Consider the following 16,876-nt stretch of genomic DNA (forward strand, 5'->3'; position numbering starts at 1 on the left):
GATTTTATTGATTTTATTAAATCAACAGTAGTATGATCAAAAACTCAATGTAATAAGGACGCCTCAAGAACCTGAGTGAAAAACTGAGTTTTCCAGGAGATCTCAAATTTCTCATGTTACAAAGAATCTAAATCGACCTATTACTGATTATTATGCACCGTATCAAAGTACATTATCCTGAACTATATTTCTGCAGTTTAAGTTTATAGCCCTTATTTATAAAACAGTATCAAAGGTTTTTAGAACAAATTTTGTAAGAAAAATTGTTTTATAAACCTTTGATAAATGTTTATAAATAAGACAGTATGTCTCAATCTTTTCAATTTCCATTAAAAAATACATTAGTGCTTACCAACCTAAATACAATTCAAGCTACGGTAACTGCTTTAAAATTTAATTTAAAATGCACTATACTTAAAAAAAACTTACGTCTTTTAAACTAAATTTAAAGTTTTGTTGAAAAAAAGTTGTACTGGCCAACGAAATCTAAGTTTGTTTAAATATTTAAGACCAATTCCAATGACTTTAATGTATTTTTACACATAGAGAAACGTAATATATTTTTTAAACTACTTAAACCAAATCTGATATCTGTTTTTCTTTCACTCAGAATTTTTACGTTAATTTCAGTATTCATAAATATTGAAATTCAGGTCTGAGTTGGAGAACTACTCTCACGTCATCTCCATTAATTTTTTTTTAAGGAAGGTCTGGCTCGTGTTTGTTATCTGGCTTTCGACGGAGTTGCGTCTCATTTGTAATTGTATAATGCATTACTTTGTGTAATTTTGCAGTTATCTATTGTGTGCTGGGAGAGACTGGTAGAGACCATAAAATACTCAAACTGTTTATACCCTGAAGGAGATCATTTTATACCATTAAAGCTCCTCAACTTTACTAGTGGAGTACCATCAAAAACACCAGATTTACTTAAATATTTATATAAAGATATAGGTCGATTTAAAGGATTTCCTTGAAATCAACCTTAAATGAGCTCTAAATCTAATTAAAACAGGTAAGAGTGAATGCCCGACTAATATGATACCCTACACCAGTGAGTTGTTTACGTCTACTTCAACATTATTTATGTACAATTTAATCGTGTTATTAGTGTTTATATGTGAATTTTTGATCTTCAAGTCATTTGTTGACATAGTTAAAGATTTTACAAAATTATGAACCTGAAAGCCCTTTTCGGGGGGGTACGGTTGTATGGGGGATAGGCGAAATAATGGACCGATTTCAGCCATTTTCAATAGCGTTTGTCCTTGGGTCAAAAGAAGAGTATGTGCCAAATTTCGATTAAATTGCAAGGACACAAACGGACGGACATAATCCGTAATCGACTCCGAAAGCGATTCTGAGCCGATTGGTATATTTAATGGTGGGTGTAGCACCAATATTTTTGGTACAAACGCATAATACCCTCCCCACTATAGAGGTGCCCCAGCAAAAATAAAACGATATACTTCCAAAAGAATAACATTTTTTACCACTTCAAAAGTGGCACTAACTGAATTTATTTACCTTCTGTGGAAGTGGTGTTTATTGACTTCCAAAGAAGTGAAAAGAACAGGGACTGTAAATAACAGTTATTCTGAAATTTTTAACCCAAAAAATCTCTATATTGGAGTCAACGTAGACCTATACTATTATATACCAATATACTCGTATTAAAGTGCTTTTTCAGAATATGTGATGATTTAAAATAAAAATCGTATCTCCTTAAATAACAGTTATTTTTTAACGGAAAAATAAAAGTCTGATTGAAACAGTTAAAAAATGAGTTTTATTTTTTCGTCATAAAATAAAAATTATTTGAGGAGTTTTATTTTTTCCATCAAAAAATAAAACTCATTTGGGGACTATTATTTTTTCCGTCAAATAATTAAACAATTTTTCTTTATTTTTTTCAGTCTCTTATTTTATTGAATATATCTGATATAATATGTTTGGTTAATTATTTGTTTAATTTAACAAACATAATTTTTTCCAAATTTTCTGCGGAAAGATTTGAACGCAGGTCACTTAATACCAATTTAAGAGCAGAGAACGCTCTTTCCACGCTAACCTGTGTTGCAGGAACACACTGTACAGTTATTGCCAATTTGTATAAGAAGGGGTAATGTATTTTTTTTTTGCTTCCCAGAACTCAAAAAGGGACTTATCAATCGACAAAGGACGTGGAGAAAAATTATCGATTTCATAGAAAGCTTTTTTTCATCATCATTGTCATTTTCTTCGTTTTCTTGCTCCCTATCTACAATTAAGGTGTTCAAATACTGTCCCAAAAGCGATTCTCGGGGTTGAGATGTATCGCAAAAATTCACCGAAGATGGGAAAACATCTGGTGAAGATCCTAAAGCTTCCTTGCTTGTCGAGGGTAGATCTTCGAATTGGTTATTATTTATCTGCAAAGAGAAAACAAATAAAACAAAAATATATCATGTTTTTGTAAACTTACTTGCTTTTCCAACCTCAAAATCCGAACGATCAGTTCTTTAAGATGGGTTCGAGCACACATTACTTTTAAAGGATCCTTCGATAAAATGCACTGAAGACGTGGATCCAAATATAAAGATGCGAGAAAAGTTGTGTTATTTAGCAGCATTTTCTCACGCCGTTCTAATTTTTCTAAAAATTCAGAACTATTGGGCCTTGTCTGAATTTCAAGCTTCGATTTTAAAAAAATCGCTGAAAAATAGTTGCTCTTCTTGAAGCATTTGTGTGGCGACATATACAGGCTCTAAGAGAGCTAATAATACTTCAATATTTTCCCATTCTGACTGACATAAATTAAGCGCGGCATCGACATTTTTCAAACAGAAGGATTTGTAGACCATTAAGCTTTTTATCATAAGGTACGTAGAATTCCATCGAGTCTGGACATCTATGGATACTTGCGGTAAATTAAGATTATTAGTCTTGCTCCTAAAATAATTTTAAACTTGTCTAAAAGTATCAATCACATGCATATTGTGTATAACAAACCTGTAAGTGGGAGTCCGCAAGCTCTTCGCTAAATCTCGAACGCGCCTTAGTAAATCTTTATTAATCGTATCGAAATAATCCTTAACAACCAGTTGTAGGGAATGAGCAGCACATTTCACTGACTGTACTGAGAACACAGAGATTTCTCCAACAGGGTCACTAGAGATAGTGTGATCAGGCTCATTTTCATTCTCCTCGTCGAATAATCTCACCATTTTAATCAAATTCCGGCCATTATCCGTAGTAATAGTGTAAATTTGATTCTTTTCGACGCCAAAACTCTCCAAAACATGTTCAACTTTGGCTTTAAGATACTCAGCTATAAATTCAAATTCATTAAGGGAGCTTTCATCTGCAATGAGTAATTAATATATTTACCTGTATGACGCTCCGTCAGCTCAATGCAACCTAAAGTTTTTATAACAATTTTCGATTTACTGTAAAATTGTATGTTTATGGCCATTATGCTGCGTTGAAGTCTTGTAGCCATGTCGATTTTTAGAGATAGCAACTTATTTTTCTTTTCAAAAGAATCCAAGTTACAAAATCTAGAGGCCTTGACTTAAAATATTTTTAATTTAATTTATATTTTTCTTTTTGTTAAAAAATTTTGAAATTTTCTTTGGAATTTTGTTTATTTCTTGATGATTTTTGGATTAAAATCGATGAAATGTTGGCGAACTTAGCCGGAATAGATGTTTTACTATGTTTTCTTGTTTTAGAATTTGTTTTTCAACATTTTAATTTGTGTTTTTTAATTATACAAAATTCGCTAATAAAAGATCGCTATCTACTGAATATGGAAATAGTGTAGTTTTTTATAAATATCGTAGAAAAAATAAACATTTTATGAACTTTTAATATTCTGAATGAAATGGTTTGGGAAAAAAAAATCATGTTCGATTCATAATATTTATTACCAAAATTATTCCAGATATGAATTATTTTTTCTGTGTATTTATAAGTTTTTAATTAACTTGCTTTGTTATCAACTGATTTAATGAATTTCAGTGTAAATTCGAAATTATGTTAGGAATTTTTAAAAACTTAGAATATTGTAATAAAAATAATTTTATAAATGTTGAATTCCAAAATTCAAAAATAAGTTTAATTTTTCAATGAATCTTTTTAAAAAAGGCAATGATGTAAAAATTATATGTATAAATGTTTTAATTATATATGTGGTCCTTGTAATTGTTGTTTTTTCAAAAATGTTTATTTTGCGAAAGAAAAAGGTTAAACAATGTATTCTTTTTTATTTATTTTTATTTTTTGTTTCATCATCATTTATTATTTTTAAATAAGTATTATGTATTAATTTTAATGTAATTATTTATAATATTCCATTGCCTAAACAAAATCTATAAATACTTAAATACAATGAAAGAATTTAGAACAATGAAAAATTGCTACAAAAAATTAAGTGAAGAGGACAGTGGAGTGAATGACTTAAATAATCACTATGTTGATATTGACAGATTTGAAATCTGAAGGTCTTCTGAGTTAAGTCGCAACATTTGTTGATCCTCGGAATTGATGCGAACTAATTGCTCGCTGTCAAAGGTTAGAAGATTACTGAGACCATGTTCATTATTGTTGTTGTTATTGGTATTAGTGCCGTTGTTAGCATTTGTCACCGCTGTATTGGCAAGACCGCCATTATTATTAGTTGCCACAGCTTCATTTCCTGTTTGATGCTGTTGATATTGCTGCTGCTGTTGTTGTTGCTGCTGCTGTTGCAGGTGATGTTGATGAGGATGCTAAACAAGAACAGAATTTTAATATTTTATTATTTTGCAATTAAGATATTGTAATTTAATTTAGATATTACTAATGACAATTACATGTAATAATTGTCAAGTAATTGACAAAACTTTTTTAATTAAATTATTAAATTTTAATTAAAAGTAATTGCAATGTAATTATTACCCCCTAAGAATGATTTAAACATATTTTAATTTAAACTAGATTAGCATTTCAACTTACAAAATGATTGGGAGTTAAGTTCCAGCCACCTCCGGCAGCACTTGTACCATTTCCAGGCCCACCAGCTGCATTGGCGGGCGTCAACAGATTGTGCATGGTGAATGTATTTGTATTGTTGAGATTGCTCAGGTTATTGTTTGCAGTCGCAGCTGCTGGATTAAATTTTGTCTCCCAATGGGTTGCGCCTGCGCTCCCAAAATTATTGCCATGATATTGTTGTTGCTGCTGTTGTTGCGTCTGTTGGCCAAAAGCATTATAATCACCAATATCCATCGGTGGTGCAGCATTTGGATTGACATTATTGCCGCCGCCGGGGCCTGGATTGGTAGCATTGTACTGTTGGTTTGGCGAAATCAATTGTTGATTACCCTGAGTTGCCCCGCCGACCGACGAGGCAATGCTGTAGGGCGATGGTGTATTGTGAGTATATGCGCTGGATGGTGACAATGGTTGGGGCGATGGTGTTAGTTCTGGTGGAGCTCGATACATTCCAAATGGCTGGGGTGATGTATCTATATAATAAAAGAACATTTTTTAATATCGTATCATTAAACTGTATTATACTTAATAATGTCATAAGAATGGTAAAAAATTATACCTCTTGGTTCCGTTTTAATCGCAGGTATATTTGAAGCATTCCAGCAAGACATATTCGCTTGGCCTATATACGTTAACCAAAAAATAATTAGTATTAGTATAATATTAAAATATTTCAAAAGATATAGAAAATATGTAATAACAAAAGCAAAATATAAACCAACTACATGCAAACAATTTTAAATGATAAAACACATAAATGCATAAGAGTTAATTTTAATAAACAAAAAATATTTGTTAAAAAAATAATATTTATTTACAAAAAGTAAAAAAATATAATCGAAATCAAATCATTTCGCCACGCTTTTAAAAATTGTTCAATAAATAAATTTATATGTTAACTTTTTGAAAGAGAGGTGAAGTGTTCAAAAAAAAAAACTAAAAGCTAATAGTTTAATTCATTACAGCAAAAAAAGAAAAATTAGAAAATTAAAATCAAACAAATTACAAAAGCGAAATCATTAGAAAACTGTAAAATTTAATTACCGAAGAGAGAATCCATTTTTAAAAAAAAATCCGAGTTAAAAGTTTTACCAATATATTTAAAAACGTTAAAAATTTTTAAATAAATTTCAAAATTTTCACTGTCTTATCGACCACACATTTTGTGGATCATAAATAGATTTCTAAAACTTGGCAGCACACATTTTGACTCCAAAAAATGAAGAAACATTTTAACAAATTCTACAATTATTATTTCAAATATTATAATTTATTTGTAAATGTAAAAAATATTGATTTATTTTGCTAGTTGTTTCATCTTTACGTTTATTTGTCAGTATAAAATGATTTTTTTCTTAAAAGGAGGAACTTATTCATACTCACACATGTAATATTTGAAATTTTATAAAATTACATTATTTTTAATTTCAAAATTTTAGTAATATGAAATATCAGTATAAGTTTAAAAATTTTTTGTATTTTCAAACAATTTTATTTTACTACATACAATTTCTCTATATTTTGTTATTTAAAAATTTTAAAAACTTTTGACCATAAACTATATAAAAATCATTTAATTTGCTAATGTTTGATTCACATATTTGCTTTAATTGCATTTTACTTTATATTAAATTTTTATATTTTTAAATACTTATATTTTTGTAACAATTTCAAAATTTATTTTCAATAAAATGGAGCAAATTTTTGTTTAATTTGTGTTTTACATTAATTTTGCTACATACGTACATACATTCATAAACTTTCTAAGCTACAAGTATTTTATGAAAACACTTTTTTATTAAAATTTTTAATTAACCTCTTTGAACATTTCCTAAAAAGTGAAAATTATTGTCTTCGCTCCACATTATAAGAATTTAAAAAAGCTTAAAGTGCAAGTCTTCACTGTGTCTATAATAATGTGCTTTCAAAGGTGTAAAGAGCTTTTGCTATAAAAATGTTTATTATAGATTTTTCATCTTATTTGGTATGTCGTAATAGATTGTTATAAATATAATTTGTTTCTTTTTTGAAGTTTGTTGAAGCATTTAATTTTACACTCATTTATTTATAATTATCAATATTTAATATTTTTAACAACTAAAGCTTTTTGTTTCACTTAAATATTTAATATCTTACTTATTTTTTATTATTGGCAAAGTTTCGTTTGGTAAATATATTGTGATATTGCAACTTTTAATAAAATGTTATTTTTAGTAATATTTTTTTATAAAATAAAAATCTATTTAAATTTTAATAAATTTTAATCATTGGAACACTTTCACTTAAGGTTCTCTAAAAATGCTTTATATATTCTTCTAATATTTTCGCAATATTCTGTTTCAAAAAATATATTTTCCGCAGCTAATATTATGATCAATTTTGATATAAATATTATATTAAAGATTCTATTTTTCGATGTCTGTTTTGCGTACTACTAATTTACTATCGGATATTGGACTAATATCCCGTAGAAGTTAAGTTATTGAGCTTTAAATTTACCCGTATTTTTCAAAATGTGTTTTTTTTTAGACAATATCTGGAGGTGGATTTATTGAACTTTAAAGTTCAATATCTCCACCCATGCTGGTAGAGAACAAAAGATCATTAAAAAATGTTTTTTTTATTTTTCTCATGTTAAGTACTTTAATGCGCATCGATGAAATTCTTAATAAGACCGTTCCTCGGACACTCTAATGCGTAGTAAATTATTAAAAAACACACTATAAAAAAATTCTTTCCTAAACAGAATTACTTGAAGCATAAAAAAACTTTTCCTCGGAAAGCCGAAGTCTATGACAAATAATGACGATTAAAGCGATTAAGAAATCCTATAATTTTTAGAAATATAAGATTTTGATAGCTATTATTTGTGCAATCTTAATGTTAGACTAACATCATTTAGTTACATCGCATATACATACATACGATGTATGTTTACTTTAAACTATCAGATAAATTTAAAACTTACGACACCTTGACATACCCATATACATATACAATCTTATTATCTTATTAGTTTTGGTAGTTCCTGCTTTCCTTCAGGAACAAATATTACTTTTTATACCCTGTACAACTATAATGGGGATGGTATTATACATTTGTGATGATATTTGACACCTGAAAATATTTATTATACAATCGGCATAGAATCACTTTCCAAGTCGATTAAGCTTTATCCGTCTGTCCGTATATATGTCCATGTAAATTTTGTGAGCAAGCTAGAGGTCGCTTATGAAAATGGTTGAAATCGATTAACTATTTCACAAAGCTCCCATACAAGCGGACCCCCGAGAAAAACGCACTTAAGCTCAAATTTATGCTAAATGTTCTTGTATCTCTATAAATATTGGAAAAACTTAGTTTTATATAAGTCTAAATTATACTGCCGATTTTCACAATTACATCATACAAAGTACCAAAGTACTGATTATTTCTGATTATTTCATATATTAAGACTTTTCATGAATTTTTTCGTATTTATTACTTCAGAGTTATATCGGTGGACGATTGATCATTTTTAATCAAAATGAAATAATGGTGTCATTTCATTCATTGTTGATATCAATCACTTGTTCTGTACCTAGTAAGTTTTGAGTACCGAGAATATACATATGGACAAAATATTTGTTCTATCATATAAAACTTGATAAATTTTATACTAAAATCGTATACATACTTAAGGCAAATTGTATTTTATAAGATTTGAGTAATTTTTATAAAAATACGCCCTCATTTTTCACTTTGCAGTCGAGTGAGTAAATGATAAATATATTTTTAAATATGTTTAACATTCTCGTTCGAAATAGAGAAACAAAAATTAAGTAAATATAATTCTTAAATAATAAATATGGCACTACACACAAAATATTTAGACACTTCTTTCGATATATTTTTCAAAAATAAAAATTAATCAAAATAATCTATAATCCGACTGAAAGCAAAACAGTCCAACTTTTCAAAACTTTTATAATTTAATATCAAATACACAATACAAAGGATAGGCTATTCCTAAAATAACATGAATACCCCAAATATATACATATGTATGTATATATAGATATAGACCAATACCAATTAATACAATAAAATACAACTAACCATCACCAAAATATAGTATTTACAACGAAATAGATGAAAAGATATTGTAAGACAAACACTACCAAGATAATACAAATACTATATGAATAAGATATATGATTGAAACTGAAACAGAAACTTACGACCATCTTGGTGATCATTTTGGTGTTGATTTTGCTGTTGTTGTAGTAACAAATGTACTGGATCACCGTTAGTTTTTTGACGTTTACGTCTCAAATGCGCGGGATCTAAAAAAGAGTACAATTTTTTTATTTTTATATATAATTAAAACAAAAAAAGTAATAATAAACATAACAAAATTAAATACATGGTGAAACTTTACTCAAAGTAAACATTTTCACTTGTTGTTGTTTGTTTTTAGAAATTGTAAATGTACTTAAAAACTAATTTTTAAAAATTCTTTTACAATGAACTATTTTATAGATTCACTATTAATTACTATAACTATATAATTAATTATTTAATTATTTTCTTAATTTAATACAAAATTTAGTTTTCAATAGAAAAAAACAATTATTCAAAATTTTCGTACAAAATTTTTTTTTTAAATTTAAATAGTATTATAAAATACGTATAGTTTTTTTTTAATATTCGATTGCAATTTGGTTTCGATGGGCTCTTTTTCATGACGACGACTGAGCACCTTAAGTAAAAAACAAGAGCTTGTATATATTTAAAATGTTAATATGTGATCAAGTTTAATTTCAAATAAAAATGATCGGATATTAACATATCAAATATTTGCAAACAGTATAACAATTTTACACACAATAAAAAGTGTATCCAATTAAAACAACATGCCGCTGAGAGAGTGAGATTGATTACAATATTTCAGCTCCGTTTACAAACAATCGCCCAAATATTCACCCACTCGCTCGTGCATATTCATGCATACATATTATTCTATTTATGTATGCATGTATTTAGGGAGTTAGAGAAAGAGACATAAACACGATGGGAGTTAAGACCGGAGTCCTAATTCATTAACACCACGTCTACTACCACCAAAATTAAAATCCATTTATATAATATGGACCGTTAAATCTCATTCTCTGTATACAAAAAATAATAATATACATTGTCCATTGACAACAAATACAATAAACACTAGTGGAGAGATTTCTCAGCCACTCAAATTCTAATTAATTAATTTATGCGATTCGCAGCTACTAAACGTTCTGCCACCTCTTCGGGCGTTAAAATTTCGCCAGCATCAACTGGAGCATAGTATGCGGAGGTCTCATCAAATTCACTGACTGTTGCTTGAGGAGGTATGCTAGTGTACAAGGCAAAATGTTCAGCCTCTGTTAAATCGACATTGGGATCAAGTTGGACATTAAATTCGCCCTCACATAAATTTCGCAAACTTTGTCGATCTGTTATGGCCACCAATTCCATATTGCCATCACAAATCGGTATGTCAGCTAGTTGAAGAGCCGATACTGTCTTGCGATCTAATGTGTTGCTGAGTGTTAGAGTACTGGCATGGGAATATTCCTCTTGATGAGGCAAACTACTGACGCTGTCACCCTTAAGGGGAATGTGTATGACATTGGCATTTAAGTGAGCTGGACGCTTTCCCGAAACACTACTAACACTACGACCCACCGGTTTGCCCACTTTTTGGACCTTTTTCTCGGGAGAGTTTGGCAAGGATATGGGCTGTAAGGACTTGATTGATCGCATAGATGCACGATTAGAATCATTCAAATTGAAATGACCAATGCTGGGTTCTCGGCTCACAGTTGGACTAGCTGCTTTGGATCCGGCCTTTGAACCAGCTGTTTGGTCACCAGCTTGGCTAAGATCAGATTTGCTTTTACGTCGTGAAAATAATTTGGAAAAGAAGCCCGGTTTCTTTTGTTTCGGCAAGGTGCTGGAATTACCAGCACCAGGTTTTTGTGGCAGACGTTTAGTAGGTGGAGACTGATCTGGCGTTTTCATAATTATAATAGGAGTTTGTTGGCGTGATTTACGATCTAAAGTGCCGCCAATATTCGCTTCAATTGAGCGATTTTCAGCATTGCTATCTTGTTTGCGTAGGCGTTTTGGTGGTAGAGGTGGTAATTTCTCTTCTTCGGCGGCCGTAACATGCATATGAGGTGAATTGATTTTTGGGGGTGCTGGTCTGGGTGGCGTTTGTAATTGTGGTTGAGATTGAGCTAAAATATCGGGTTTTTGAATATTGACTACGGGTGCTGGAGGTGAAGAGGTTGCTGATGCTGGACTAGATCTAACTTCTATTGGATCGTAGTGATCATTTTCAAAATCAGCCTGTAAATTAGAAGCTGGTGGTGTAGGTGGCATAATATCTTCCATTGGTATGGAAATAGGATTTTTAAAAGCAATTTGTAAACTACTATAAGTTGCAGCATCATCGAAACTCTCTTCTACCTCCATTGCGGTTTGGCCCCCATCTACTAGGGTGCCATCAGTTGCTGGGACACACGAATCCATGCCATTTAACTCATTGATCAATGTACTATTATAGGTATCGCGGCGTATGACATGGTCAGAATATATATCATCCAATTCGGCAACCTGTTCCAGCAGGTCACTTAGTGTCTTATCATCTGAATCATTGGCGGCCACCTGAGTCGTTCCAGTAGTAGTAGATGAAGTGGTGTTGGTTTCCATTGATTCATTAATAGTTGGATTTTCCAACTCTTGCATTTCATTTGAATTCATCCATTCTGTAATTTTTTCATTAGTATCCATTACTGAATGTTGATTTCCCTCTTGTGGGTGCTGTTGACTAGCATTTAATAGTTCCACCACTTCTTGCAAGGAATCGCATTGATCTTGAGGTGTTTGTAGATGCTGCTGTTGCTCAAGTTCACGCATTTTCTCATCAATAATTGTATCAATTTCTTGTTGACTGCGTCGTTTGGCTTCTTCGTCGTCGACGTTCGTTGTGTTCGTAGATGTCGGTGTCAGTACAGTGTCGCCTTGAGATTGTTGAGATTGAGATGCTGGCAATTCCTCAGCGATTGGAGTATTTAAGTCAATCACCTCCATTTTTTCATTGGAAATTGGTTCTTGTTCCTTTATCTCGCTAGCAAGAATTTCTTGGAAAATATCTAAGTCGGGTTTCCTCTTGAGGTTCCGACGAAGATCCAAAAATCGTTTCCTACCTGAATCCAAGGGTACATATTCAAATGGAAGTGGTTCACTCGTAACACCATCCGATGGTCGCTTCAGTTGTATAAACACCTAAAAATACACAAAGAGTGATTAATTTGAACAACAATCTTAACCTTAATCTGGAACATGCTTACCTTCGCGGGTTCTGTTATTTCAATTTTGCGATATCTCGGCGTTTTAAATGCTATGGCAGTCTGTTTGTGTACATCGGTATGTTGAAATTCTCCATATGCCTCCCATATCGTTTTGCCATTATTTTCTTCATAAAAACGTACGGAAATATCTTCTTTGGCTACTTTTTCGCATAACAAAATGATCTGTGTGTTGCCCAGCACTGTGGCGGAACAACTACATAGTCGACAAATGACCAAATCAGACATGGCCTTCTTGTCGTAAATTGGTTCAGAGACCACTGGCGGCAGTGGTTGTGTAAAACGACCCTTCTGATCGCTCTCCATGAACACTTGGAAACACAACCTAACTGAATTCAAGTCAATACTAGAGGGTTGAAACCGATGCGCAAATCCGGCTAAATAAATATATAAACAGTTCGAGCATTAATAAAATGTATAAGAGAAACTTTAAAACGCATTTTTTACTTTTGAATGGATCTACGCGAATTTCTTCACGAGCTTTAAGCGCTGCCTCTATGTCTTTCTTTTTGACGCACTGTATACCCAAATTACTAAACACGGCTCTCATTGTTTCTGAGTTGATTTCAAGCGTACACACACCCTTCTTACAACCCTCCTTGCCGACTAGATTATGTGGATGAGGTCTAAAAAAGAAAATGCATAATTGTCAATCACTCATTCGTATATAAGAGCTCTTAATAGTGGATATATTACCTATAGGGTTGATCTTTGGTGACACATGATACAACAACTACGGCACGCCCTTTATAGCCTACAATTTCAATGGTGGGATATGTTTTGTTTTCTGGTGTAGAATTAACACCTGGTATAGAACCAGCTGAACGCCCTTCACATTCGTAACGGAACCTCAAAGCTTTGCCTGCCGGCTGTTCCGTTATTTTTACGTAGGGCTTCTTGCGTACATTTTTGTTGTTATTTGAGGGTTGTTGCTGTTGTGGTTGCATTCCATTAAAATTAATATTCTGTTGTTGTTGCTGCTGCTGTTGAATTGGATCCATAATTTGAGCGTTTGGATTATTAGATGTCACACCGCCACCGGCTCCTCCTCCTCCAACTAAAATGTTATTATTGGCAGGATTTTGATACATTAGTAGATCAAAATATCAACTGTAAAAAAAAAGTTAAAGCGATTAAATTGTAAACTTTAGAAAAAATTAATTACACTAATAATAGTTAAATTTTAGTATTTTGCAAAATTTTGTTCTATACGTATGTACATGTTGTACATAAATTTATGTCTTGAGACGGTATAATGATGAATATAGTCTAAAAATAATCCAGACGACGTCGACCACAGAACAATCGACAATAACAACAACAAATACCTATTTCAATATTTCTCCTTGAGAATAGTGGAATGATAGAGAAGCAAACTTACGCATTCTTTCACTTACTCACACATTAAGCTATTAGTTGAGATGAAAAACAGTTTTTATTAAAAATATATATTTTCTGTACTATTTTCTTATTCGTTTTTATTTTTATTTTATTTTTTATTTATTTTTTACAAATATATTGTATGCGGTGATTACGGACGAAAGTGTCGAAAGATACTGAAGATTTAAAATCATATCAAAGCGTTTTACACTGCCAAATATAAAAGTAAGAAAATATAGCAAACTTTCTTCTCTCACTCTCTTTTTCGATTTCATACTCATTTAGATCCATGGGTATATGGACCACAAGAAGACAGCAAAACGCAAAAATTATTTATGGCTATACCTATTAAGTATTTCTTTTCCAACACCCTACTCTACCTTTCTATTGTCTTTCGAGGAAGACTTTATTATTGGACCGACACTATTTAAGTTTTTACGTTGTAAAACAAAAACTGTTTTATTAAAAATTGTGCACAATAATTTCTTTCAAGATACATACATATGTATTTTTGTATGTTTAGTTTATTTTATTGTAAAATTTCGGTTCTCATCTATTTGTTTTCAAAAGAGTAAGTAACACAATTTTTGTCCCAAAACAAAAAAAAAAGTCGAGTTGCGACAAAATTGTCTCTATTAGCTCCGGAAAATTTGATAAAAATAACATTTGCGTAACTCGTCGTCAAGTATGAAATACAAAAAGAAAAACGAGAAAAAAATCGTACCAACTGATTGCATTGAAAATGGACATTGGCTGGCCTCCATATCTTTAGATTTAAACTAAAATGTTTTTATTAATTTCTATATACATGTATATATGTAAATAAACTGTATATTATTTTGAATTATTAACAAATAGATCTTAACTGGAAAATTATTTATTTATTTATTTATTTATTTCATCAATCAAAAATTGATTGAAAAATTGAAAATTATTTATGCAAAAAAAAAACAGAACTCATCAGGTTAGACATTAGAGGTTAAAATAGTCGGATCTGAGGTAACATTTAGAATTTTTCTTAATAACTATTTTTAAACACTTAATATTTTTCTCTTAAATTTCTTACTGAAATTTTTAACAGATAGTTCCAGCTATGCTAGAGCAAGACTAACATAATCCAAAATTCGTTTTTGTTTAACCTTATGTTTGGAGTATACCAACCGGCACAAGAAGACAAAGTGCCTCGTATCTTATGCGCCGGTGGCAATTTCTGTACATGACTCTGCCGGTCTATGTACAAGCACTATTCTCAAGTACTATCAATTGGCAATTCTAGCCCCATACAAAGTTACTTTCAAAAAATTACTTAAAGGCCAATAACGACTTGTAAACACTTACATCATGATAAAATTTGACATAAAACAAGTAAGAAAGTATAGTCGGCCATGGAGGGGTGTTTGTATGGGAGCTAGGTCAAATACGATCATTACGAAAATCGGCAGTGTCATTTATACTTATATAAAACTTATTTGTGTAAATTTTTAGAGAGATAATAGTATAATTTGGCGTAATTATGGCATAAAAAGCCCAAATCGGGAGGTACGGTTGTATGGGGTTAGGTAAAATAATGGACCGATTTAAACCATTTTCAATAGGCTTCGTCCCTGTGCCAAAAATATGCTTAGTCCAAAAAATTGCGGCCTGTACATTGCGCACAAGGTTTACATGGACAGCCAGCCAGACGGATGGACGGACATGTCTTAATACTCTTTAAGATGGGTATTGGACCAATATTTTTGTGTGTTACAAACATCAGCACAAACGTATAATACCCTCCCCACTATAGTGGTGTGGGTATAAAAACTTTAATATAAACATTAAACCCTCTACCAAAATTGATATGTATAGGCCCATATTAACCCTTGACACCTCTTTCAAATAAATTCTTCTATTTCAAAAAATTTTAAAATATTACGAAATTAAAATAAACAAGTAGAGTGCTATATTCGGCCGTGTCGAATCTTAAATAACCTCCACCTGCTATTTTTATTTATTTATTTTTTTTTTTTTTTGAAAAATTTTTTTTGGTAAATATTTGTAAAAATAAGTTTCTCATATATCTTAATAGAAAAACCCCAAATTTGAATAGCTTATATCTGTTGCAAATGCAAAATTTATTGAACATTACAAACGTTACATTTTCTATTATATTTTAATTTCAAACATATTGTTGTACATCAACGTCGAAAATGGCTTCCGAGAAGGGATCTTGTATTGGAGCTATGATCATTTATAGACCGATGAAAAAATTTTTTCTTGACATGAATTCTATTTACATAAAACTTAAATCTTAAAAATTTTGTGAAGATATCGATGTTCTCCCTTATATGGGAGCTATGACTAAATATAGACCAATGGAAAAAAATTTTCCTTGGCATATTTACATAAAACTTAAGTCTTTAAAATTTTGTGAACATCGATATGTTATAACGGATTTTTTTTGTAACAAAACACACTTTTTCCGGGAATATGTACATTTGTATGGGAGGTATATGAAATTGTGAACCAATTTTCCACCAATGTCAAGCTCTCATGAAGAAACAAAAGTGTGGTGATTCATAACTCTTTCTGATGTATACCGATTTTGCTCATTTTCAATACCAAACAACTTAGGAAAATGAAGTTCATTTGGGGTGAATTTGGTTAAATTCTATTGTTTCGTTTAATCTTGAGCATGTTATACACAGACAGACGGAGAAGGCTATATAAAAGTTTGTCATTGTACATATATTCTTTATGTACATGTATTCCAAGTTCTTATAGAAAGCGGAGTCGATTTAGCTATTCTTTCGTTTGTCCATGTATTGTTGAAATCAATTTTCTGGAGATCTAAGATATCTTCGGGATCCAAATATTTAAAAATTATCTCAGATAGAATAAATAAAATATGCAACAAATTTATTTTAAAATTTTTAATTTCTAAAAATGAAATATGCTGTTGTGGTGTTATTTTTAACTCTTGTATTAAGGGTTAATTTTTTTAATATTGAAACTAGAAATATAAAATTAAGCAGTTAAGGAAATTATTCAATAAAAACCTATTTTCGTAATTTGAAATGAAAACCTATGTTTAAGTTGATAGAAGG

At 30.8% G+C, this 16,876-nt stretch overlaps 2 protein-coding genes across 8 annotated transcripts in view; both read right to left on the reverse strand.

The window, feature by feature from the left end:
- Positions 1-960: 960 nt before the first annotated feature.
- On the reverse strand, positions 961-3,803 carry LOC124421430. The gene is made up of 2 exons (XM_046956597.1): positions 2,465-3,803; positions 961-2,411 (listed from the first exon to the last, which is right to left on the reverse strand). Exons 1-2 carry the CDS (start codon positions 2,735-2,737, stop codon positions 2,067-2,069), a joined length of 618 nt encoding a protein of 205 aa, XP_046812553.1. The 5' UTR covers positions 2,738-3,803; the 3' UTR covers positions 961-2,066.
- Positions 3,804-4,239: 436 nt separating this feature from the next.
- LOC111676869 (embryonic polarity protein dorsal) overlaps positions 4,240-16,876 on the reverse strand; it is a 33,419-nt gene continuing 20,782 nt past the window's right edge. For 4 of the 7 annotated variants that reach the window (XM_023437866.2, XM_046945953.1, XM_046945978.1 and 1 more), the window contains 4 exons: positions 13,107-13,520; positions 12,858-13,036; positions 12,393-12,787; positions 9,347-12,327 (listed from right to left, as the gene is read on the reverse strand). In XM_023437866.2, the coding sequence (XP_023293634.2) occupies positions 10,261-12,327; positions 12,393-12,787; positions 12,858-13,036; positions 13,107-13,501 (3,036 nt within the window). In that variant the 5' untranslated portion in view covers positions 13,502-13,520 and the 3' untranslated portion in view covers positions 9,347-10,260. The other 3 variants (XM_046945986.1, XM_023437871.2, XM_023437870.2) reach the window with 3 other exon arrangements.

Source organism: Lucilia cuprina, chromosome 2 (assembly GCF_022045245.1).
Source record: "Lucilia cuprina isolate Lc7/37 chromosome 2, ASM2204524v1, whole genome shotgun sequence".
In the NCBI taxonomy this organism is placed as follows: domain Eukaryota; kingdom Metazoa; phylum Arthropoda; class Insecta; order Diptera; family Calliphoridae; genus Lucilia; species Lucilia cuprina.

Excerpts from the sequence above, each read along its gene's own strand:
- LOC124421430 (XM_046956597.1), bottom strand. The coding sequence starts at position 2,737 with ATGTCGCCACACAAATGCTTCAAGAAGAGCAACTATTTTTCAGCGATT. Across the intron at positions 2,412-2,464 it reads TTTTGAGGTTGGAAAAGCAA|ATAAATAATAACCAATTCGA; the intron begins GTAAGTTTACAA and ends TTCTCTTTGCAG.